Raw genomic sequence first — 26304 nt, forward strand, 5'->3', positions numbered from 1 at the left:
TTCTGGATGGCTGTCTTTCCCTGCATCTCTCTCTCTCTTTCTTTCTTTCTTTCTTTTTCCTTGTACCTTTTCACTGTGTGCAGATTTCTCTTCTTCTATCTCTCTGTCTCATATCTGTTGTTTTCTATATACATACATCCACTTTCCTCTTTCCATCTCTCTGTCTCTCTTTCTTTCTTTTTTTCTCTCTCTCTCTCTCTCTGTCTGTCCTCTGGCTCTCATTCTTACACATGCTGCACTGTGTGTGATCTGTGTAGGTTTCCTGGCACATGAGTCACCTTGTGTGTTCTCCTCTTTGCCTCCAGCTCTCTTCAGGGTTTCTGGGAAAGCTCCCTCTCTCCTCTCATCTCTTCTCTCCTTCTCCTTCCCATGTCCTCTTCTCTCCTTCTCCTTCCCCTCTTCTCTCCTGTCTTCTCCTTCTTTTCTTCTCTCCTGTCCTCTCCTCTCTTAATCCTTCCCCTCTTCTGTCCTCTCCTCTCTTCTTCTCTTCTGTCCTGTCCTCTCCTCTTTCTCCTCCCCCTCTTCTCTCCTTTCCTCTCCTCTTTTTCTCCTTCCCCTCTTCTCTCCTGTCCTCTCCTCTTTTTCTCCTTCCCCTCTTCTCTCCTGTCCTCTCCTCTTTTTCTCCTTAACCCTCTTCTCTCCTGTCCTCTTCTTCTCTTCTCTCCTCTGCTCTCCATTCCTCTCGTCTCCCGATGCTCCATGTCTCCTGCTCTGAGCTGCTCAGTCAGTCCAGCTGTTTCCATCCTTGTTACTCAGACCCTGTGCCAGTGACTGCGTGTGTGTGCGTGCCTACGTGTGTGTGAGCGTGCGTGTGTGGCATGGAAAGGCCCTGAGGTGTTGAAGTACATGTCATTTTGAGTTGTCTGTGTTTAGGTTGGCCTGCATTTCGCTTGAGTTTAGTTTTTCCCTGTTAATGTGGTTTTGATGGGTTTGTAGTTTCAATCACCTGAGGCTTTGCCTGTTTTCCATCACGCTCTGCTAACATGCAGAACCGTAGCCAGTCGGGGAGGAATCAAATTGCAAGATGGCCTCTTTTCACAACAGTAACATCAGCTGCACCAAAGGAAAGACCAGAGAAACATATGCATCTCTGTGTGCTTTAATCCACCTCAATGAGCCCTAACCTCTGTCTCTGTGTGTCTGTGTGTTTTTTAATCCACCTAAATGAGCCCTGACCTCTCTGTCAGAGGAAATCAGTTTCTGAAGATGCACGGTCTTGGATTCCCCATTACAGACTCACTGAGATCTGGGTCAGAATGTAATTCCCATGTTCCTGCTCGGGAGCCAGTGCAGGGGTTACTAAGGATTGAGCTCTGCTCACAACTCTACCAAGCCTCTGATGAGTCTATACCCATCACTGCATTTCTTTTCACCCAGAGAGTCCATCAGTGCCCTGTGGCTCAGTGGGTGGAGCTAACATGCTAACTTCACAAAGGTCTTTGCATCAGTCCCCTGATAGGACACCTGCTTATTGCGATGTACAGATCTGTACTGTAAGTTGCTTGGGATGAAAGTGTGCTGAATGGGTTAATGTGGCTCGGAGAGTGGGGACGAGTGGAAAGCAAACCCATCCTTCCACAAGGGCTTTGGCGTTGCCATGGTTGCCAGTACACAGAGGCCTAACCTGTTGACTTGTAGGCTCCCTTCTCTTGTTTTTGGGGGCGGGCCATGCCCTCTGCCGGGAACAGTGTCCCGCTAAGCCACCACAACGTGCCGAAACCGGCCAGTGCCAGAGCCCCAGCTGTCTGTTGTGCCGTGAGTCACCGTGAAGGAGGAGATGCAGACATCAAAACAGACGTTAAATCTGCCATCGCCTCTGCCATCATGCCGCCCCCCCCCCCCCCCACCCCGTGTGTGTGCCCAGAGGCTCCAGGTGGACCACAGAGGGCCCTGGCGGGTCATTACGTTAATGGGCAAGGTGTGTGCACGAGTGTGTGTGTGTGTGTGTGCAAGAACTTGTGGGAAACTGCGTGACTGGTGGGGTTATGGCCAGTGCAGAGATGCTATCCCAAATGACACAGGCTAAACCTGTGGTGAATTACTGCAACTTTCCCACTGTGTGTGATTATGATACTTGCAGCTAATGCCATGCATTTAAGTTGAACAGCGCTGTGAGCAAGGCATCTTAAAGGGATGTGTTGTCTGCATGCAATGTCCATGCATTGATTGATCTGAATCGACCAGAGTGATTCATGAGAGTCATGAAGGGATCATGATCTTCATAGCAAAGGAATAGGTCTGGGTTGAGATGCATGAGACCCCCGCTCTTAAGTCTGGTAGTGGGTGGTGGTCTCGCGAGTTGCTACACTGCTAACCTGTATAGCATAGCATAGCAGTGTGGTTAGGACTCTGTTCACCCCTTGGTGGTGTTGTGGGGGTGAAATGTAAGGCGAGTGCTGGATTTTTTTACTCTTCTTTTTAAGACTTTTATTGAGGGGACAGTGCAGCAACTCTGCATGAACAGCATCCATCTCACCCTTGTATGCTATACTTCCTCTTTCAGTGTGTGTCAGGCATAACTGATGTCATGTTTGATGTCTGTTTTGGTGTGTGTGTGTGTGTGTTTGAATGTGTTTTAATGTTTTTGTGTGTGTGTTTTAATGTTTGTTTGTGTGTGTGTGTGTGTGTGTGTGTGTGTGTGTGTTTTAATGTTTGTGTGTGTGCGTGTGTTTTAATGTTTGCGTTTTCTTGTGGTGCCAGGTGTACCGTCAGGACTGCGAGACGTTCGGCATGGTGGTGAAGATGCTGGTCTCCAAGGAGCCCACCCTGGAGAAGCTCCTGCAGTCGCCGCTCAAGGAGAACCTGGGCGACATCCGCGAGCGTTGCCTAGACGACCTGCGCACCTTCATCGCCAACCTGGACGACATGACACGGCACGCCGAACCCTCGGCCTAAGGCGCCCCTTGGCACACCCAAGCTCACCTATCGAGGTTAGCCACACCCCATGGGATTCAGGCAGGCAACTGGGGTCCATCCGGTGGCTCGTCTTGTTGCAATGCAAGTCTTACACTGTCAAACTAGGACGTGTGTAAACGTGTGTAAGACAGAGACTGGGTAACAATCTCGGTGATGATTTTTGAATTGTTTTGAGGGAGCCATCAGTTTCGTGTGGTCATGACCATGTCTCTCTTACCCAGAGTAAGTGTTGCATTGTACACAATGTCCCATGCAGTGGCGTTTGTGGAGCCTAGACATTTGGAAATGGTTCCTTCTCCAAGTATTACTTTCTTGATTTGTTGATTTCCAGAACTAAACTAATCTGATCAGATCAAAGTTGTCTAAAGTGAAGGACGTCAAGTGAAATGTGTTTTAAGCCTCTAATTAAGCATTCTTCAGGCTGTGAGTCTGATGTGACAAACGATCAAAGACAGAATCTCAGTGTCTGTTTATCCATGCTCCAAATCACTCTGAATAATTGACCATATTTTCCACAAGTTGAGGAATCGGGGAACCATATGAATAAGCCATTGGAGGAGTTCAGAAAGACTTCATGCAGTATACGACTGAAACGTTGATTAAAGCGGATTCATTTATGAAATCCTGTCAACAGTCAGTATAGTAAAGGGACGAAAAACTGCAGGAAATGAACAATGACTTCATCGGTCTGATGTCCCAGTCTTCTGTGACATCAAGTAATGTTTCTTGTTTTTGTTGTCATTGTAACCAAACACTCAAACTCAAACTTTCATAAAATGTTTTGTACTGTAACTGACAATGTGGATGGAACTTGGAATCGAAATGTGATATACCATCTTTTTTGTTGTTTTGTTTGATTTTGGACAATTTATAGCATATATCGGCATATATAAAATTTAACTTTGGTGTGTGTTTAATTTGTTTTTTGAAACTTTAAATCTTTTGTAAACCATATTTGTAAATAAAGTATGAAACAATTGAAATTCCTTCCTTTCTATTATAATTAAGAAAAATAATATGTGTTTTCTGTGATTATGCTTTGTTCGATTCCTCATTCACTCACTCGTTCATTGTTAAAGGAATTGACACTCATTAAGATTTTGTAAAATCATAGATACATTTTTCTGTGACATTCACTAAGGGGCCAGGGCCACAACTACCTTGTAATTGTTCACATTCTGGAGAGGAAATTTGTACATTGTTCGTTACGTGCGTCTTTCCCACAAACAAACCATCCAGATAGTTTAGCACAATATTTATTAAAGCTCTCTTTACATTACATGTAAGTTGGAGAACAAAACAAAAAATTGAATATAGTTACCTGTGGTATACACACCTTATGTTGTCATGGTTACATATTATAATTATAATTATTAAAATAGTTTTTAAACCCAAGGCACGTGCATGTTACTATGAGAGAATTACTCTGGTCACACGGGTAGGGCAAACTTAACCATAGCAGACATATTTTCTTTCAGTACTCTGAAACCAGGAAGCAGGGATTGCTATGTACAGCCGTTTTTGACATGTTTACAGACAAAGTTTAGAGAGTAGAGGTTAGATGGCCACTTTATAAGAAACACGTCAGCTTTGCTCGTCATTTTCCACATCAGAAACATTAAAAAGGCATTATTGGACACACTCGTATATAAAAAATATCAGTATTAAACTTTTAATTTAACAAATATACATGAATGTTTATTCTATTAAATAAATTCTATTAATTAGTCTCTAGGTGCTATTGTAACGTCTTTCTTTACTTATTGGGAACAATGTTGCTATACAATGCACAGAATATTGCTTATGACTTGAATACTTTGAATGGTTCATAGAAATATGAAATACATAAAACATGCTGCTGTTGGCAAATCGATGAAAAATAAAATACGTTCCCAGTCTTGCTATGAGACTTAATGACCTGGGATTGGGATTGTGACCTTTGACCTTAGAGGAAGTAATAATTTCACATATTTACCATGTATGTCACAGAGAGCTTTGTTTGTGGTGTGTGTGGTGGAGTGTTATTATTTCATGAGTATTAACTGACTTGAGTTCTGTCTTTACTGATGTGCTTCTCAATAAAACAGGACATGTAATTGTACACATGGTTAAATAAGCTATATTGGCACAGAAAGCCATCGTCAGCAATTGTTCTCAGTTACTTAAGGAAACCTGACTTCTTGTCAAAACGGGAGTATAATGTAGGAACTTTGTAGGAATGGAGATGCCATTTATTTTTCCTGTTAATGTTTTCTGGCAGTCCACTAGCCAAAGTCCTCTACCAGTAATAAATCCTCTCTTAATATCTTGACGTGTTCAAAATTCCTTACAACCAAAGTTTGCACTCTGAGAGGATACACACACACACACACACACACCCCTCCCTCTGTCCATGTCTGTCCAATCAGTCTCTGCGGAAGAGTACACACACATCAAGAGGAGATTGTGTTTATGAGATAATGCAGTTCTTCCCCCGGTGGCCCCTCTTTTTGGATTTAGTCCTCGAGTCGTAGGGGTGTCCGGTGGACATCGCCGTCACAGGGGTCGGGAGGTCGTCCACATAGTAGTGCATCCTCTGCAGGCGCGGCCGGGGGATGGGCTGGCCCAGGAAGAAGCCCTCCTCCTCGGACTCAGACGAGGAGGACGAGCACGTGGAGCACCAGTCCTCGTCCTCGTAGGCGTAGTCTTCGTCCCCGTAAAGGCCGCGGAAGTGCGCGGAGCGTGCCGCATGCTGCAGGGCGTAGTCAGATGTCGTGTGTGGGTATGAGAGCTGCCGCTGTGGCCCGGGGTGACCGTGGAGACGGGGTTTCGGGTCAGGCCGGAGCTGGCCGGCCGATGATGTCGCCACCGCAGCCGGCGCCCCCTGGTGGTCGTAGCGTAGGCGAGTCGAGGCGGGAGCACGCTCATGCTGGGCAAGGTGCAGGGCGTTGTCCGAGCGGGTTTTGCGGCCATGGCGACGCTTGCGGTGGTGAGAATGCGACTGGCGCAGCTGGACGGAGCGGCGGTCCGGCTCCTCCGCGCGGTAGACCCGCCGACTGGGTCGCTCGCTCAGGGGAGCCTGACGCTGCACCGCCTCCCCATACGCCAACCCGCCTTCCAGAACGTCGTCAGAAAACTTCACCTGCTGCGGCCGCGACTGCGAGCGAGTTCTCCGGAGAACCGGCAAGTGCACAGGCGAAGCCATCTCCTCTGGCAATCGGGCCTCTCCTCCTATCCCCAGCCCCATCACCTCCTCTTCCTCCTCCTCCTCCTCACGGCCGGCGTCCACCTGGTCGAGCTCGGAGCCGAGGCTCTTGAGGGAGTTGGTGCTGCGGTGCATCATAGAGGAGTTGAGCGTGCCCATGTTGCTCAGCTTGTCGCAGTCCTCGGCCTCTGACTCCTTCAGCGCCTGCAGAGAGTACAGCAGCTGCCTGTCTTGGCTCTCCCCTTCCACTGACGCCCCTGAGAGAAACAGAAGAGAGGATTATGCACTGATGTTCGTATAGATTTGTGAAATGCATCCCCTATCCCTAATCCAGACTATTCTTAATGTAAACAGAGGGAAATAGCTGCTTCACAGCGATAAGTAATACCCTGCTATGAAGTAATATAACTAGTAATGAAGTAATTTAATTGTTATAAGCTGTTATAATGTAATATAAATAGTAATAAAGTAATATAATAGTAATTAACGGATGTTATTAATGGCACCATAAACTGCTGCTCTAAGGCCTGCAGCCTACTGCATTGCAAACACACATCAGCTGTGAAGTGTCCTGACCTGTGATGTTGGACAGGGCCAGGGAGTCCATGGAGTCTCCCACGCTCTGCTCTGCCTTCCTCAGCTCGTCCGTGATGCACTCCAGCGAGTCCTCATACCACTGTCGGGGCGCGCTCCAGAACCCGGCGCTGCCGGCCTGGTCCAGCTCCAGCTCCTGGATCTTCCGGGCGCTCGCGGGGCCCGGGTGGCTCCCGTAGGCTGAGTCTCCCAGCCCGTCCTGAGACTGGGCCCAGTACATGTCAGCCTGGTGCTTCTTGCTGGCCAGCCCGTGGTTCTGAAGAGGAACGTTCTGGTTCTGGTGTTGGTTCTGATGGACCGGGCCCATCTTCATCTCTAGCTTGGAGTGGGCGTCTGAGGAGTCCATCAGCCTCCACGGCTCGCCGCTGATTCCGGGTCGTCCTCGCGGGTCAGCCGTGCCGTCGTCCTCCGGGGGTCCGAAGACGCCCTTCTCGCCGAACTTGAGGAGCAGTTGCGTCATGTAGTCCTCGTGCTGCGCCCACTCCTCTTCGTCCTCCTCTCGCTCCTCTTCTTCGCCGGTCTCTTGCTCGCCCCTCCACAAGTGCCCCTCGCTAAACTCCAGCTGGGCCAGCTTCTCACACACTCCCTCGATCACGGGCGCACCGCACACACCCCCGCCAACCACGCCGGCACCGCTGCTGCTTACACGATAGTCGCCTGCAGGAGAGTGCATCTGAGCCGCGGGCCGGTTGTGCTGGTCGCCGGGGCGACTGCTCTTGCCCACACGCACGCTGCGGCGGGACTCTCTGGAGCGTGCGGACTGGAAGGCGGAGTCGGAGGAGTCAGACAGGTGGAGGTCCTCACCCTGGCTGCAGGCCTTGGAGCAGTAGATGCGGCCCTCCTTGGGCAGGAAGGGGCAGCCTAGCAGGGAGCTCTTGCAGTGGGCGCAGCAGAAGCACTTGTCCGTGGCGTGCCAGTGGATGCCCTCGTACGTCATCTGGGCGTGGTCCACACCTGAGGGTGAACCACAGGGGGGGAACTGTTACTGGGATAGTTCTGAGGCGAATAGATGAGACAATTATTAATTAGAAAAGGGTGAGAACGACAATCGAAAGACAAAAACAAAGGCAACTAAAATAAGAGGAAGTGCAAAGACAGAGTTGGAGGAAAAACAGCCGGCGAAAATGAGATGGGAATCGATCAGAGATGGAGTGGGCACCAACAGGAGAGAGAGAATTACAGAGGGAATGGATTTGAAGCGTGAAAGATGAAAATGCCATCATCATCATCATCACCATGACCACAACCACCGCCATCATCATCACCACCACCACCACAACCCCCACCACCATCATCATCATCATCATCATCACGACCCTCACCGATGTTCTCTCCGCAGGCCTCGCAGTACTCTGCATAGAGCGACTCGAAGCAGGAGCAGCAGAAGGGCCGGCCGTCCTTCATGATGTAGCGCTGCCCCCCCAGCACCGTCTCACACTCAAAGCATTGAAAGTGCTTCATGTGCCAGTGGCGCCCCTCCGCCTCCGTGCACTCGTCTGCGAAAATAATCTAAACACACGCACACTCGCGTTAAGTTCTCGGAGGTCATCACCAGTATGCTTTAGTCAGATTTATTTGCATTTTGCTAACACATACACGCACAAGTTTACATAGAATACGAGTGTGTGTGGGTGTGTGGGTGTGTGAATGTGTGTGTGTTTTTATGAATGTCTTGTGTTTGTATGAATGTATGTGTGTGTCTTGTGTTTGTATGTGTGTGTGTGTGTGTGTGTCTGTCTTGTGTTTGTATGAATGTGTGTGTGTGTGTGTGTGTGTGTGTTTTTATGAATGTCTTGTGTTTGTATGAATGTATGTGTGTGTCTTGTGTTTGTATGTGTGTGTGTGTGTGTGTCTGTCTTGTGTTTGTATGAATGTGTGTGTGTGTGTGTGTGTGTGTAAGCTCACCTCATCGCAGGCGGAGCAGCGTGGTTTGAGTAGCTCGGCGTGATGCCGTCCACATTGGATCTTGCCGTTGTGGTAGAAGTAGATGAGGTCCACCAGCAGCTCGTGGCACGTGGAGCACATGAAACACGCCGGGTGCCAACAGGGTCCCACACCGGCCCTGGAGGCAAACACCGCCATCTCACCGCCACCGATGCCCTCTCCACACTAAAGAGAGGGAGAGAGAGGGGTGGGAGAAGGGAAAAAGGGAAGAAAGAGAAAAGTAGAGAGAGAGAGATTGCGGTAAAGAGAAGGAGAGTGTTATTGGAGTGTTCAGCATTACTTAAACAATGCATATGGAAAACATCTTCTCAGTCTTCAACATCCCGTGATGGGAAATCAACTCCCCTTTACTCATGTGTGTGGGTGTGTGTGAGGGGGTGTGTGTGTGTGTATGTGTGCACTGCAGGTATGAGTGTCATTTTTTTTTACACGCACAGGCATTTCAGTTTTTCCACAGGGCCTAGTCGTAGCCTTGAGGATCAGCTAGTGAGGCAAGGGCATGACCAAACAGCCCTCCCGGAGTCTTTTTATAGCCGGCCAGGCTACAGTACACCGTCCCCAGCTGTTCCTTATTACCACAGCCCCACTGCCGGCCTTGGAGATCCTATGGTGTTGTGTATCCTGTGAGTTTGCAGCCGTCGGAAACGAGAGACTTAACTCTGCAGCACCCCACTGCTATGGTATGCCCCGCTATGGTGCGCTACGGTACGATGGGTTGTTCAGTCTCACATCCAAATGCCCCGTGGTGACGGCTAACATCTGCCACACTGCGGGGATTACCATCTCACTCATGGGTTTTTCCGATCAACTTTAATTTAATTTACATTAACACACAAACACACACACACACACACACACACACCCACACACAACCATCCGGATGCTGGTCTCAGCTCCCTTCACGCTCATGCATGCATTTGTGAGGTCAACATTTTCTTTCCAATCCAGTGTGGTTTTCCAGGGGAGGGGGATGGATACTTTGGGTCACCATTGAGCAAAGACTGAATAATGCTCCAAATCTGTCTAGAAGATAGACTCAAGATTTAACTTCTTTAAAGTTTTATTGTATTTGTTTGTTTGTTTTTTGGCTCTTTCCTGTTTCCTTATCTCGAAGTGAAGTTATGATAGAATAACCACTTAAAAAAACACAAAACAAACACACAAACATATCAATCCTCCACTTTTGCATGGAGTTAATGTGTTGACACAGCATCTGGGTATTTATAAACAGTACTTTCACATTTACCTCAAATGAAAGCAAGCTTTGTGTTTTATAGATTTGCATCAGATCCTGTGGTACAAGGAATGTAACTCATGGCTACCACCTCTTTCATGTTTATGTGTGTGGGTTTTTCTTTAAAAAAATAAAATGAAAACCATTAATCATATCTCACAATTAATCTGCCAGTCGCTTCTGCATTCATAGCAAGAACAGGTTTTCAAGATGCAGCATGCAGACTTAGAAGAAAGAAACAAAAAAAAAATAACTTTCATGACACATTTCTTTGTCAACTGACTGTTGTGTCAAACGAGTTTTGGGTGGTGTTTGGGTTAGTCAGAAAGGTCTAATGCTCATCCGGTCTGTTCCAAACAGTGCAGGACTATACAATGACTTTCAGTAAATCCCTTGTTTACTCTAAGAACAACACAAATCTCAGACAGAGTGACCTAAGGTTCAGGGGTCAAGTAAGTGTACACATTTTCAACGAATTCTGCTCAAACTTAAGACCCAGTCAGTAAGCATTTGCTTGTTAAGATTGTATCATTCCGTGAGAGGCTCAATTAGCCATCTGCACATGTGCTGTTGTGTCCTTTTTAACCCATCAAGACCGGGTGTGGCATCTGCATGCGTCTCCCTTGGGTCGCCCGATGTGTCGTAAGTATTTAAGCTGATGTAATCGCTTTCAAGTTCCGTGACTAAGTGGAATGCATCGTGATTCACCGCAGTACAAGTTAACCAAGCACATGACGTGGTCTGCTCTGACAAGCTGCGGAAACTAAAATGGCTCCGCAAGCCCCTCACCAGTCTATACCAGTCACTCTGTGAGGGGAATTGCTTTGTGACAATAGATGAGAGTGTGGGGAAGACACGCCGTCCGGTCAGTATCTCCCCCTTAAACCAACAAATTGGAGTGTTAAGGTGTGGATCAAACCAAGTCTAAACAGGGCGTGAGGGGACACAGGAAATGGGTCTTGCTCACTGTGTTGTCATTAACAAGCCAGACTACTGTGGGTCTAATCTGTCCATTTTAAAGGACAACTTCTACTCTGGAGTAGAGCTTCTCCAGGACATGAAGAGCAATGGCCTGGGCGCCTGCGGCACTGTTCTGTACTAACAGAAAGGGACTCCCGAAATACACAACGCTGAGCAAGCAAGCTATGTTGGGCAAATGTGAAGTTAACGTGGCTCCAAAGGACGGCCTCACTCTCTGTGTTTGGCAGGACACCGAGGCTGTCGCGGGCTGGTGCAGTCTAATTACCATGATCCCACTGAAATAGGGTCAAATAGGAGGGAACAAAAGCACAACCAAACCAGAGGTTGGAGTGCCAGTCTGGTTTTCTGACTACCAAAAACACATGGTGTGTGTGTGTGTGTGTGTGTGTGTGTGTGTGTGTGTGTGTGTGTGTGTGTGTGTGTGTGTGTGTGTGTGTGTGTGTGTGTGTGTGTGTGTGTGTGTGTGTGTGTGTGTGTGTGTGCCAGTATGCCTTTCTGACTACCAAAAACACATGATGTGCGGTGTGTGTGTGTGTGTGTGTGTGTGTGTGTGTGTGTGTGTGTGTGTGTGTGTGTGTGTGTGTGTGTACCAGTATGCCTTTCTGACAACCAAAAACACATGATGTGCGGTGTGTGTGTGTGTGTGCCAGTATGGTTTTCTGACTACCAAAAACAGAAAGGATTTAGTGAACAGTCTGTTAGGTTTTTCTGAAAGCCCTTAGGTTTCAGGAGGTTGTTTTCGAACAGTGCTTTAGATTGGAGACGTCTTCCGTAGAGGGCGCCTTAGGGCCTAGTGAGTTAGAGGGAAGAGGGTTTCAGGGGAACAGGTTCCAGAGATGGAGGCTTTCCTTGTTGTCTCTTTTCAGCTCATGTAGTGGCTGTGGTGCAATTTGCAGTTATTCTGCAGAGTATTCTCAAAAGTGTGCAGTCTGCAGGCCAGTCAGCGTGTGTGTGTCTGTGTGTGTTTGAGTGTGTGCTTGTGTGTGCGTGTGTGTGTTTGGGTGTGTGTGAGTGTGTGAGTGTGTGAGTGTGAGTGTGTGTGAGAGTGAGAGTGTGTGTGTGTGTGTGTGTGAGAGATTGAGAGTGTGTGTGTGTGTGTGTGTGTGTGTGAGAGAGTGTGTTTGTGTGTGAGTGTGTGTGTGTGTACATACGTGTTGGCAGATGGTGTGCTGCAGGGTCCGGGGCAGGACTTTAGGGGTGCCTCTTCCTAGCGCCTCCTTCTTCCTCTGAGAGCTGAACATGTGCAGCTCCCTCTTCTCCTCCTCACCCAGTGACTGGCAGTATCGGATCTGAGGACGCAACACACACACACACACACACACTGTTTGAATTCTCTTCTCCTCCTCCTTCTTACCCAGTGACTGGCAGTAGCGGATCTGAGGACGCAACACACACACAAACACACACTGTTCTAATTCCAACCATTTTTGCACAGTCTTGAGCATTGTCGGTGTATTGTCGTGTAACTACATGCCATTGCAGTTATTTTTTGTAGTTTTCTATCATGACCCAAAGCATTACAGGTACAGAGGAGCTGTGTGACTGCAGAGCACTTTTGTAAATGTATGTCATGTGAGTTAGTCAATACATACACTATATATATCAGTACACACTAAATATTTAGTATAAGTGAACAATGTGTACTTTATGCTTTCCACTTTCCACTATAGCATATAAATTGGGAGAGTAGAAGAGAAGGGAGAGGAGAGGAAAGGATGGATGGAGTAGACCCTCTACATCCCTGATACACAATCACCCATCTTTGCAGTCTATCTGCTCTCCCAACACCAGGAGGAGAGGAGAAAAGAAAGCCTGTCTGGGCCCTCACAGAGAGGAAGAGATAGATGAAGGAAGAGAGAGATGTAGGAAAAGAAAGATGGAGGAAGAGAGAGATGAAGGAAGAGAAAGATGGAGGAAGAGAAAGATGGAGGAAGAGAGAGATGGAGGAAGAGAATGATGTAGGAAGAGAAAGATGGAGGAAGAGAGAGATGAAGGAAGAGAAAGATGGAGGAAGAGAAAGATGGAGGAAGAGAGAGATGGAGGAAGAGAATGATGTAGGAAGAGAATGATGTAGGAAGAGAATGATGTAGGAAGAGAAAGATGGAGGAAGAGAGAGATGGAGGAAGAGAAAAAGAAGTGAAGGAAAGCCTATCTCCTCTGTTTCATGGTGTCCCGCTGTGGGGGCCTCGCTGCCGTGCAGACATGTACACAGATCAGGCTTTGGGTTTAAAGAGTAAACATCTCGCTTCACTCGTCTCTTAACAAACACGCAAACAGCAAACAAACAGCAAGCAATAGAGCTCTTTGCAAGCAATGCGCTTGTGTGTGTGTGTGTGTGTGTGTGTGTGTGTGTGTGTGTGTGTGTGTGTGTGTGTATGTGTGTGTGTGTGAGTGTGTGTGTGTGTGTGTTTGTGTGTGTGTGTGTGTGTGTGTGTGTGTGTGTGTGTGTGTTTGTGTGTGTGTGTGTGTGTGTGTTTACGTGTGTGTGTGTGTTTACGTGTGTGTGTTGATGGGCCTGTGTCTGACCAGCCCTCGTAAACCACAGCTATGTCAGGAATGCTGAGTGATACAGAGCGACGGGCCGGGGCACAAACATCATAAAAACTGCCCCCGCCACGCTCAAACCTTTTATTGCCCCGCAATGCCCCTGCCTGAACAGATGTGCCCTGTGGCTCCTAGTATCTGTCCAGATGAGGGTCAAATAGCCCACGCTAACAGAGACGGGGCGACAGTGGGAGTGACGAGCACTTGGTTAAGGGAAGGGAGAAGTGATGTCTTACCGTTAAGGCAATCAGGTCACATCCCATTCATTCCTACACTGCCATTAACGACTGCCATTGTCTTAAGACGCTTCACAGAGCCCAGAGCCTTAGGCCCCCTAGAGTGAGCGCATACGCGGCGGTGGCAAGGAACAACTCCCCTTTAACAGAGCCCTGCCCAAACAGGCCACCTCAGGAGCAACACAAACACACACCTGTGCTGCTGTTGGTTTGTTTGTTTGTTTGTTTGTTTGTTTGTTTGTTTATTTGTTTGTTTGTTTGTTTGTTTGTTTGGCTTTTTGGGAGCGATAGATAAGCCCCATGTTTAATCCGTACAACCAAGACGAAGGGCTCAACTATGGCGTGCGTTTCGGAAATCTTTGTTGTTGCCGTTAATGTCGGCCCTGGAGAGAGGGTGTACAAGAGCACAGCGGTAGCGGGTGTTTGTTGTCCATGTGGAGACCCTCGTGAGTGATTAGTGGGGGCCAGCGGGGGGGGGGGGGGCTTACCTCGTTGTCGTGGGGGGGCAACTGGTAGAGGAGCTGCCGAATCCTGTGTTTCTCCCCCGGACTGTTGACATAGGGGACCTTATCCTCCGGCAGACAGGAGAAATACAGCTGCACCTGAGAGAGAGAGGGATGAGAGGAGGAGAGAGAAGGAGGAGAGGGAGGGAGAAAAAGACAGAATGAGAGTGAAATAAAATACAACCGAGCGAGAGAGTGAAGAAAGAAAGAGGGATTGACAAGGAAATAGAAAGAGAGAGCCAGAGGGGAGAGAGCCAGGGAAATGGAGAGGAAGAGAGAGAGAGAGATTGTTAGAGAGTGATACATATAGGGCGGATTAGCCCTGTGATTTGAGAAGCTTATGGGGGAAAAGCGTAAGGGCTGCGTGCGTTTGGAGTGCGTGCGTGCGTGTGTGTGTGTGTGTGTGTGTGTGTGTGTGTGTGTGTGTGTGTGTGTGTGTGTGTGTGTGTGTGTGTGTGTGTGTGTGTGCACTGGGCTTGGGGCTTCTGCTGTGATTGGCTACTGAGCAAAGCGCTGGTGCACATATCACTTATCAGAGCAAAGCTGTATGCCTGAACCACACACACACACACACACACACACACACATACACACAATACAGGCTATTAATGATCACTGTTCATTACACAGGCTCGATGTAATCACCCCAGGGCCAGGATATAGGCTGAAGTGACATACTGACTTGCATGATGTGTGTGTGTCCGTGTGTCCGTGTGTCCGTGTGTCCAAGTGGTTGTCTCAAGGGAATTGACTTCCATAAATATGTCAGGTTTAATTCTAGAGTCCCTGCCTCGTATATTCATTTACAGGCACATCCACACAAATGTGCATACACACACACACACACACACACACACACACACACACACACACACACATATGCTGCACACTTAGAAAAATGAGGTGGGGTATGGGGTTACAATAACAGGGTGTTTGCCTTTCAGAGGCCTCCCATTGATTTCTCAGTTGATTACTCACACTGGCCTTCATTGCTTCCATGTGTTGCTTCCATGTGTGTGTGTGTGTGTGTGTGTGTGTGTGTGTGTGGGTGTGGGTGTGGGTGTGGGTGTGGGTGTGGGTGTGTGTGTGTGTGTGTGTGTCTGTGCTTGGGTGTGTGTGTGAGTGTGTGTGTGTGTGTGTGTGTGTGTGTGTGTGTGTGTGTGTGTGTGTGTGTTGTGCGCGTGTTTGTGTGTGCTTGTGTGTGTGTGCGCGTGTGTTTGAGTAAGGCTACTGAAGCTTTGAAGATCCATTCTGCGTGTGGCCTTGGCAGTGCCGTAGCTTTGAGCTTGATTTGGCAAGTGTTAGCCTGCGCTGGCATGTGTTGGCATCCCCGCCAGCCTGATGCCATGAGCCATGACCTCCTCATGGGCGAGGAGCCCGCGGGGCTTTGGCTCTCCATATCCCTGTCTGCTGCGACCTTTAACCCTGAAACCCTGAAACCCCACCACTCCTCTCTCAAGGGATGTCAACACGCTGTCACTCCAATTTCTCAGATTTCAAATACTGAATGTGTGTGTTTGTCTGTGTGTGTGTGTATTTGTCTGTGTGTGTGTGTGTGTGTGTGTGTGTGTGTGTGTGTCTGTGTGTCTGTGTGTCTGTGTGTGTATATGTATGTGTTTGCATCCAAGATTGGTCTAGTCCTGTGGTGGGTCTGTGTGTGTTTGTCTGTGTGTGTGTGTGTGTGTGTGTGTGTGTGTGTGTATGTGTGTGTGTGTGTGTGTGTGTGTGTGTATGTGTGTGTGTCTGTGTGTCTGTGTGTCTGTGTGTCTGTGTGTGTATATGTATGTGTTTGCAACCAAGATTGGTCTAGTCCTGTGGTGGGTCTGTGTGTGTATGTGGGCCTGTATTTGTAACCAAGATTAGATTTAGGTAGTGGTGGGACTGTGTGTGGGCTTTGTGTGTGTGTGTGTGTGTGTGTGTGTGTGTGTGTGTGTGTGTGTGTGTGTGTGTGTGTGTGTGTGTGTGTGTGTGTGTGTGTGTGTGTGTGTGTGTGTGTGTGTGTGTGTGTGTGTGTGTGTGTGTGTGTGTGTGTGTGTGTGTGTGTGTGTGTGTGTGTGTGTGTGTGTGTGTGTGTGTGTGTGTAGTACTGCGCGTAGGCTCCCACTCCACGTCATATCACCTACTGCCTACCGCAGAAGGCAAGCTCTCACAGCTGTGGACAGATGTTGCCTGTTCTGTTCGTGACAATAACCAGGAGGCTCCCTCCTAATCTACTTACACAGACAAGGAACCTGACCTGAACCTGACGTGAACCTGACCCTCTACTGGGGCACTGAGAGCTTAGTGCCAAAATCATCCCAGAACTCAGCGAGCTTGTAGAAATGTGTGTGTGTGTATGTGTGTGTGTCACAATGTGCGTTTTACAGTAGTCAGAAAGTCATTTGAATCCAACTAACAAGGTCCTCAAGCCACATCAATTCTAGGTGTACAATCTAAGGACTTTTGATGTGTGTGTGTGTGTGTGAGCTGTGAGGTTTCTGTTGTGCTACATAAACATTGTAAATGAGACCCAACTGTATTTCCATTGAGCCATTTTGCTAATGATTTTATAACCTCTCTAGCCCTCACAGATGGTTTGATTTCATCAGAGCCTAATAGCATTTGGGTGCTAAGCTAAGAGAGGCAGCACTGGCGGTGGAGTGTCAGTACTGATGTCCAGATGCCCAGATCTCCCCCTACCAGGTGGCATGTCATGAATCATTTGTTGTGTAAAAAAAAATGTAGGTCTCTTAAAACAGTGTGTGTGTGTGTGTGTGTGTGTGTGTGTGTGTGTGACTGTGACTGCGAGATGTATGCATAAACTATTCAGAAATGTGTTTGTGTGTGTGTGTGTGTGTGTTGTGTGTGTGTGTGTGTGTGTGTGTGTGTGTGTGTGTGTGTGTGTGTGTGTGTGTGTGTGTGTGTGTGTGTGTGTGTGTGTGTGTGTGTGTGTGTGTGTGTGTGTGTGTGTGTGTATGTGTGTGTGTGTGTGTCCAGCAGGTCTTACCTGTTCGGGCCGGAGCCCAGGCGGTACCCAGGTGTATTCTTCCAGTGCACAGCCAGAGTCATCGTCAGATGTGGAGCTCCTCTGGAAGCCCAGGGCCAGTTTCCCTCCTCCTCCTCCTCCTCCTCCTCCTCCTCCTCCACCTCCTCCACCTGTCGCCCGTGGCTCCATGTCCAGCACACGGCCCACGGGCCGGAACACTGCCGGGTTCTCCACACTCATCAGAAGGGGGCGCTAGAGAGGAACAGCGAGAGTAGAGTCAGTTACACACCCCGGGGTTATAGCAACAGTCAGATACACACATCAGGGTCATAGCTTCAGTCACTTACACACACATTACACACGCCAGGGTCATAGCTTCAGTCAGATACACATCAAGGTCATAGCTTCAGTCACTTACACACGCCTTACACACGCCAGGGTCATAGCTTCAGTCAGATACACATGCCAGGTTAATAGCAACAGGCAGATACACACGCCAGGTTTATAGCAACAGTCAGATACACACGCCAGGGTCATATCTTCAGTCAGATACACACGCCAGGTTAATAGCAACAGTCAGATACACACGCCAGGTTCATAGCAACAGTCAGATACACACGCCAGGGTCATATCTTCAGTCAGATACACACGCCAGGTTCATAGCTAGCAGTCACTTACACACGCCTTACACACACCAGGGTCAGAGCTAGAAACTGCGGGTTTCCATAAGAATATGTATGGTCTATAGTGTAAAGATATAGCATAGTAGTATATGGAGTGGACTATATCTAAGTATCTTATCTGCCTACTGGGTTCCATATAGTCAGTACTCTCTATTGCTCTCTGTTCTCTATGTTCCAGGACCCCAGTTCAGTATTGGTTCCCCTGGATACCCTTTCAGAGACCTCGCACCCCCCTCTGACTGACAATGCAGTGAGGGTCACTGTGAAGTGTGTGTGTGTGTGTGTGTGTGTGTGTGTGTGTGTGTGTGTGTGTGTGTGTGTGTGTGTGTGTCAGAGACTACGCACCCTTCCTCTGACAGATCCCAATGCAGTGAGGGTCACTGTGAAGTATGTGTGAGGTAGAGTCCATTGCACATTAGTGTCACTTTCTTCAACAGTGACTGTGTGCTTGTATGTGTGTGTGAGGTTTATGACATGGAGTTTGGGGGTGGGGGTTTTGGTGGGGGTGGGTGTGGTCTGGCCTAACCATTCCCTCTTTCTATTCAGATGGAGATCGTTAGAGTCAATTACACAGCATTGTCATTCTGTCAAAGAGTCAAGGAGTGTGTGTGAGAGGCAGAGCCCATCACACATTAATGCCAATCTCAGACAGAGAGAGTATGTCCCATGTGTGAAGTCTCTGATGGGTGTGATGGGGGAGATGATCACCACTATACGCATAGACAGAGATTTACAGATAGAAGGCCAACAACCAAACGCCTATTCTGAGTTCTACACTGTGTGAGATGTTGAAGATGTGTGTGTGTGTGTGGGTGGGTGTGTTCGTGTGTGTGTGTGTGTTAAGTTTGAAAGCAGTAGTAAGGCATTTTTACCTGAAGCCAGTTAGCTAACTAGCTAAAACAACAGACAAACAAACTTGCCTTGCTACCACCAACAGCACAATCAGAAGTCCTGGTGTGGTTTGCCAGTATATTTGCTCGTGTTGTGGTATTAAAAAGGTTTAGTTCATGTAATGCAAATGATGGCCTTAAAGATAAGAGTCTACAGTCAAAGTCCATCCATATTTCCAGAGACAGAGGAAGGCAAACACACACTCATCTCCAACTATCTGCTCAGCAAGAGTGGAACAAAAAAGTACTAGAATCAGTTCTAGCCAGTAAAAATCGCCCCATTACTTGAAGGATTGACACCTTTTACTCTGTGGCTCTGTGTGTGTGGCTGTGTGTGTGTGTATGTGTGTGTGTGTGTGTGTGTGTGTGTGTGTGTGTGTGTGTGTGTGTAGGGGTGTGTGTGTGTGTGTGTGTGTGTCTTTGCATACGAGTGTATGCACAGGTGTTTTGTGCATTCATTGTTTGTATGAGTGTGTGTGTGTGTGTTTTAATGACAGTACACGTGTAAGTAAGCGGAGCACAGGGCTCTTATCTGTGAGCGAGCACAGAGGTGCAGCCATGGGTCATCTGGAGAGAGAAAGAGAGAGATGGAGAGAGAGAGAGAGAAAGAGGGAGAGATGGAGCGTCATGATTACAGCGGCCTCTGCCTCTCAGCCCCATTCAAACACACACAGCCCACAGGCACTGATAAGCGCTCCACTTCAAGAGAGGAGATTAATCAATCCTGTCTTCTCTCTGTCCCTCCATCTCTCTCTCTCTCTCCCTCTCTCTGCCTCCCTCCCTCTCTTTCTCTCTCTCTGTCTTTCCCTCCCTCTCTATCTCTGTCCCTCCCTCCCTCCCTCCCTCTCTCTCTCTCTCTCTATCTCCCTCTCTCTATCTCTCCCTCCCTCTCTGTCCCTCCCTCCCTCTCTCTCTCTGTCCCCCCCTCCCTCTCCTGTCTATCTGTTATCTGAAACACTGAGGCACTTCTGAAGCGTTCTGAGTGAAGGGGAGATAACAAAATCCAAAAGAAGAGAGGAGAAAAGAAAAGAAAGGCTTGGTCTTCTTTTAAGGTGCTGAAAAAGCCACCTCTATTTCAGACCCATTGACTTGCAAATGAGACCTGAGATGGGAGAACGCCCTTGTTTGGGAAAAAGTAGAAGAAGAGAAGGAGAGAGGGAGAAAGGGGAGGGGGGGGGGGGGGGGGGGGGGGGGGGAGAGAAAAGTTTGTCTTCCACACAAGGGCCCTTTAAGCTAGCCCTAAGGGGAAGAGCAGGGATCCGTCACTCTGTTGACACTCAGTACAACCTATCATGTGTTTCAGGACAATGTTAACGGGTATCCATTTCCACGGATCATTTGCAGCCAATGATTCCTTAAATCACCCCCTCCAACAAACGCACCGGTACAAACCCTGACCAATTTATGTGGCAATTTGGTGTGCAATTGCATCCTGTGCTGCTGACCCCTTGGGTGGAAATGGTTGGTAAATGAGAATGCTACTCGGGGTTTTTCGAATAACGATTTTTTTTGTCTTTGGGGGTTCGGGACTAATCGCGGTCCCTCTGTGCACGCAGCCATGTCCACAGAGCCGCCCGGCTCTTAATAGAATGCACAGTGAGGCTCTTAGCTCATTCTTATGACCTTATGTGACCTTGTGTGATGGTGAAATGCTAATTTCAGCTGTGCACATAGCCAGCATCATTTCCTCTCATTTCCTTGGCCACTTGAGCTCTCAACCCACACCCACACATGAACACATGCAAACACACACAGAGACACACACACACACACACACACACAACAGAAAACCACTTATGTTATTGCACTTGCTAACAATAGAGGGACGCCTCACCCGCTGGTATGTGAGAATGACAGGCCCGCTAGCTATGAGCACCCCAGGAGCCATAAGCATTTACAGTAGACGGCTAAAGTTTCAGACGTTCGAGTTACTGACCTTATCTACTGTTACACGCCGAGGGCCAACCAGGCTTATCGCATGCATTTCCACGCTCATATGAAGCAATGGCTTAAAAAAGTGCCAGGGCCAGAATTGTGACGGGTTCTATTTACATTATGAGGAGTATATTGCCCTGCTGGGCTAAACGCTTGCTTTGGCAAGACTATACAACTTAAGGCATGCTTATAAAGCAACTCTGAGTTTAATTGAATCGAATTGAATTGAAATGGCTTAAGATGAGAGCACCGCTGTTTAAGGACATTATTTCAGTATGGAGATGAGGAGAAGGGGAAAAAGAAAGGCAGGGAGTTCTTGAGGTGCTTAATGACAGGGAGGCAAAAGGAGGGACTTCAAAGATGGCCAAAACTGCTGACCCAAATTAAGTGACCTCTCTCTTTCCTGTTCCTGCACACGGTCGTAATTATATGCTGAGGGTCGACACTTTGCAGCCTGGGAGTAGACCAAAGTGTGTGTGTGTTTGTGTGTGTGTGTGTGTGTGTGTGTGTGTGTGTGTGTGTGTGTGTGTGTGTGTGTGTGTGTGTGTGTGTGTGTGTGTGTGTGTGTGTGTGTGTGAGTGTGTGTGTGTGTGTGTGTGTATGAGGCGCGGGGGTTGATGTCTTTGAGTTTACTAATTCATCTGAAAACAAGTACATCTCAGAGTGCTCCAAAACTCACTGAAACTACCGACAGCTGTGCATACACACACATGCACGCGCACGCACGCACACACACATACATGCACACCCTTACAGACTTTCTTATGTACACACATACACACAGATTCAGTCGCTCTGACTCTCCCACGCACACCCACACTCACACATACACACACCCACACACATACAGTACACCCTCACTCTCTCATATATATACACACACACACACACATACACACACACACACACACACACTCCAGACGCTGGTCTCCCTGAGAAGGAAACAGACACAGCGGATTCCTGGGCCAACATACACAGCCACTCACATTACACCTTGTCACTCTTTGGCTCCGGCACAATGTGTGTCTTTGTCGAAAACAAAAACAACGAGGGGAGGGAGAGAGAGAGAGAGAGAGAGAGAGGAAAAGAAGAAGAAAAAAAGGGATATACCTGCTCCCCTCTCTCTTTCTCTCTCTCTCTCTCTCTCTTCCCCCACTCTTGTAAAAATAAATGCACAGGAAAGAAACATTCAAAGGCAGGTTTTTTTTCTTCTTCTTTTTTAGGAGGAAAAAGTCACAACACAGCGCAGTATAAACACACTCCAGATGGAACCCGTGGAACTGAACGGTACAGCACGGCAGAACCGCTCGGGGACGGCCCTCGCCCCTGACACTTCAAACGGCCTTCTGGGAGAAGACGGCCAGCGCGAGCCAGGAATTACCTGTTCAAATATACACCACTTAGAGACACACAGCCCACAGCCTACCACGCAGCAGAAGGTACGTCTCTGTGTGTGTGTGTGTGTGTGTGCGCGTGTGTGTGTGTGTGTGTGTGTGTGTGTGTGTGTGTGTGTGCTGCAGCAGCTACTCCCCACTCCCCCACTGTAGCCCCATATAATCAGCCCTACCCTACCCTGCCCTGCCAGGCTCTAGACTGGGGTAGTGGCTGTTCTACCTGCTCAGAGCCCCTCCAGGCTTTACCGCACAGGAGACTGAGTGCTGCCAATACACACGCCAGTTTGTTACAGGGTTACTTCACACACACTTTTAATGCAAGTGTATGAATACTCTATGTATAACACACTTTTAATGCAAGAGTATGTATACAAAATAATATATCTATATATGTAATATATGTATATACTGTAATTTATATAATAACATTAAATATATAAATCAGTCAAAAGGTGTATACATGTAATGTTATGTGTATAATATTATTCTTGTATATGCAATCTAAATCTCTGATGAATAAGTGCTTTCAGGCGAGAGTTATGTACTCGCCCTGAGAAGCTTACATTGCCATTTGGTCTGTGCAAACAAATGTCAACGCTGTCAGCTCATAGGGCTGCCTGCCTTACACACACACACACACACACACACACAGACACACAGACACACACTCCACTGATCTGTTTAAACACACTCAGAGGAGCTAACATTCAGCTCGTCCTTCATACATGTCCTGCGTATTACGCAGGATACGTTATCTAACACACGGCTGAGATAGGCTTGAGAATCCAACAGTGGGGTCAGTGAATAGCTTCAAACTGAACTGACACTATGTGAATGAATGTGGGGGTTGGGGGTTGGATGGTGGGGGGAAGTTCTCCACCGTCTTGCCTTGCTCTGTCATAAAGATAAGCAGTACACACTGCTGTCCTGGCATAGCTCATTTGTGATGCTGTCTAAGTGTGTATTGCACACGTTATCAGGTGAGCTTTATGAGGACGGACACTTTTACGTGTTGAGTTTAGAGCCTCGGAGAGCAGGAGTGTGTGTGTGGATGAGAACATATGGGGTCAAAAGGCACAAGGGAATGGATGATAAAGTGTCATCTCAAGGCTAAATGACTGTCTGGTGAGGTGGCAGTGAGGTAACAATGCTTGACAGACACTGCAAGAACACACACACAAACACTTTTGCAAACTCATACACTTTTGCACACACACACACACTTTTGCAAACACACACGCGAACATTTCTGCACAGACATACAGCACATAAAGCTGAAGTGCCTCTGGTAGGTAGCTTGCAAAACTGGCCACACACACACACACACACACACTCACAGACGTCTCTTTGTCTGAGCAAGTTCACCTCCACAGCTGTGTGACTCCCCGTAACTCACGTTCCCATCTCATCTGACCATTCACCTCTCCTCAACAGCTCATCACAAACACACACACACACACACACACACACCAGCACTTTATACTTGTAACAACTGCTGGCACAAAAGACACAAACACACTAAACATGCAAGCAACACCCTGAGGTTCAAAGTCTCTAGTATTTTAGCAGTGAACTCCAGCTGCTACCACATGTAAATTAGCCTGCAGGTTTCTCACTATGAAAGGCATCTACATCTTCTCACATCCACAGAAGTTCCTCAAAACATGATCTAACCGCTGTCTTTACAAAAGACAGAAACTAGCAACCTGCTGCCACAATTGCCTTTCAATCGGAAATTTCACTGCAAAGCGATTTGACTGCAAGCTTACCTCAAGGAACAGCATCCTAGCGTCCTAAACGTCCACACAGAGGAACAGTCTTCAGCAGTTAAAGCAAAGGGGAATGGCTGTTCCAACGCTGCATATCCCACACGCAGGTCTGTGAATGTGAGCGCTCAGAAACTCTCACACACACCGGCTGCCTCCGTATTCCTCTCTCTGAGAGAAGCCTTGAAGTTCAACAGCAGAAAAGACCCTCATCCAGATGTATGCGTGTGTATCGAAAGCGAGAGATCTACAGGTAAGAAAGCCGCGTTCAACACAAGTTCCCTCTGTGCGTGTGGCTCCTGTGAGAGAGTGTGTGTGTGTGTGTGTGTGAGTGGGGCGTGCGAGAGCTCTAGAGTGAGCTACTCTCCCCAGAGTCAAGCCTTTTCAGCCCGCCCAACAAACACTTGGCTCCTCCTCTCCCTGCACTTCAAGCACTGAGCTGCTGCAGGGGAGAGACAGGGGGAAAGACACACACACACACACACACACACACACACACCCAAGCACACACACAGAGAAACCGAAACCATGTGCATACAAACCAACACACACACACTGCTCATTCTGCTTGCAAATATCCATCACCAAGGCTTCTGACCTTGTAGAGCAAGGCCCCACTTCTGAGTGTGTGTGATGGCATTCCAGGGGCAACAGCTTGTGTGGGTTCAGTGCATGAGATGACTACACCACAGAGGGGTGGTAGCAAGACTGTCATTTGCCATGGAGATATATATAGACAGATGGTTGTACCTGGTGCAGTTACAGATAAGCTTTATAGTCTCTGCATAATGCTAACACATTTAGTGGAAAATGTGTGTGTGTGTGGGGGTGTGTGTGTGTGTGTGTGTGTGTGTGTGTGTGTGTGTGTGTGTGTGTGTGTGTGTGTGTGTGTGTGTGTGTGTGTGTGTGTGTGTGCGTCCCGTCCAATATGTGTCTCGGGCATCCTTTATTTTAGCCACAATACAATGATGTCATTGTGGTTGCTGGTGTGACCATTCGGAACCCTAGCAAACTTACACACTGTGGACTACCAAGTGTGCACCATTCTGAAAACTTACATACTGTGGACTACCAAGTGTGCACCATTCTGAAAACTTACATACTGTGGACTACCAAGTGTGCACCATTCTGAAAACTTACACACTGTGGACTACCAAGTGTGCACCATTCTGAAAACTTACACACTGTGGACTACCAAGTGTGCACCATTCTGAAAACTTACATACTGTGGACTACCAAGTGTGCACCATTCTGAAAACTTACATACTGTGGACTACCAAGTGTGCACCATTCTGAAAACTTACATACTGTGGACTACCAAGTGTGCACCATTCTGAAAACTTACATACTGTGGACTACCAAGTGTGCACCATTCTGAAAACTTACATACTGTGGACTACCAAGTGTGCACCATTCTGTCAAGTGTGTAACCAAGCACAAGATCTAAACTATCCCACCGTACTGAGCCAGACCTATAGCACTGCGAAACCTCCAACACTATGTTTGTACTGTGGCAAGATGCTTAAACAAATCTCCTCTGTGACACATGATGGCAGGTTCAAAAGCCACGGTGACCCTCTTTAAAACCCTCATGACAAATGAGGCTTCATCATTGTGCAGCAAACAAAAGGAAACCCCCATGCCTGAATCCCTCTACACACACACACACAAACACGCACACACACACACGCGCACACACACACACACACACACAAACACACACACACACACACAAACACTCACAAACACACACGCACACACACAAGACCAACCCCACGTCTTCTTCACCACATGCCGCGACACCACAACATCCCAACTTGTGTTAGCAGTCGCTATGAGTTATAGACCCTCTAAATAAATAAGAACCCAATGGGGAAAAATACTAAAAGTGTCTTGTAGTCTTTGGCAGAGCTGAGGCTGAAGTGCCTGAACTAAATCAGTCCTGGAATGACCCTGCAAAGATCACTTATCAAGATCCCCACTGAGCCCTCAAGACAAAAACAAGGAATTCATTACAGCTACACAGTCCAACGGTAAACTGAATGCAAAGTGGCCCTAAAGGACGGTTCTACCAGTAGATAGTGGTGATTCTGGAACCCACTAAACAGCTCTATTGGAACCCTAGTGTGATGTCATCCAGAACTTTTTTTGGCCCTTGTGGAAGTTGCGCTGTGTGAACATTTAGAGGTGTATGTGTCCTAAGAAGGGCAGTTGTTTAAAGGTGCACAGTGTGAACATTTAAAGGAGTATGTGTCCTAGGAAGGGCAGTTGTTTTAAGGTGCACAGTGTGAACATTTAGAAGAGTATGTGTCCTAGGAAGGGCAGTTGTTTAAAGGTCCACAGTGTGAACATTTAGAAGAGTATGTGTCCTAGGAAGGGCAGTTGTTTTAAGGTGCACAGTGTGAACATTTAAAGGAGTATGTGTCCTAGGAAGGGCAGTTGTTTAAAGGTCCACAGTGTGAACATTTAGAAGAGTATGTGTCCTATGGAGGGCAGTTGTTTAAAGGTCCACAGTGTGAACATTTAGAAGAGTAT

The 26304-nt window shown here is 47.7% G+C and overlaps 2 protein-coding genes across 2 annotated transcripts in view; one reads left to right on the forward strand and one right to left on the reverse strand.

Annotated features, from left to right (window-relative positions):
• The window catches only part of pphln1 (periphilin 1), a 48009-nt gene extending 44214 nt beyond the window's left edge, over nt 1-3795 (forward strand). The window contains exon 10 of the mRNA XM_080850841.1: nt 2701-3795. Within this exon, the coding sequence (XP_080706967.1) occupies nt 2701-2895 (195 nt within the window). The 3' untranslated portion in view covers nt 2896-3795. The remainder of the gene's footprint in view (nt 1-2700) is intronic.
• A 937-nt stretch (nt 3796-4732) lies between these two features.
• prickle1b (prickle homolog 1b) lies at nt 4733-23787 on the reverse strand (the record flags this gene model as incomplete). The annotated part of the gene is made up of 8 exons (XM_080851462.1): nt 4733-6357; nt 6677-7648; nt 8017-8203; nt 8600-8803; nt 12005-12142; nt 14122-14235; nt 17123-17353; nt 23773-23787. 8 exons carry the CDS (start codon nt 23785-23787, stop codon nt 5366-5368), a joined length of 2853 nt encoding a protein of 950 aa, XP_080707588.1. The 3' UTR covers nt 4733-5365.
• Between the last annotated feature and the right edge of the window lie 2517 nt (nt 23788-26304).

Source organism: Sprattus sprattus (assembly GCF_963457725.1).
Source record: "Sprattus sprattus genome assembly, chromosome: 14".
Taxonomy (NCBI): Eukaryota; Metazoa; Chordata; class Actinopteri; order Clupeiformes; family Clupeidae; genus Sprattus; species Sprattus sprattus.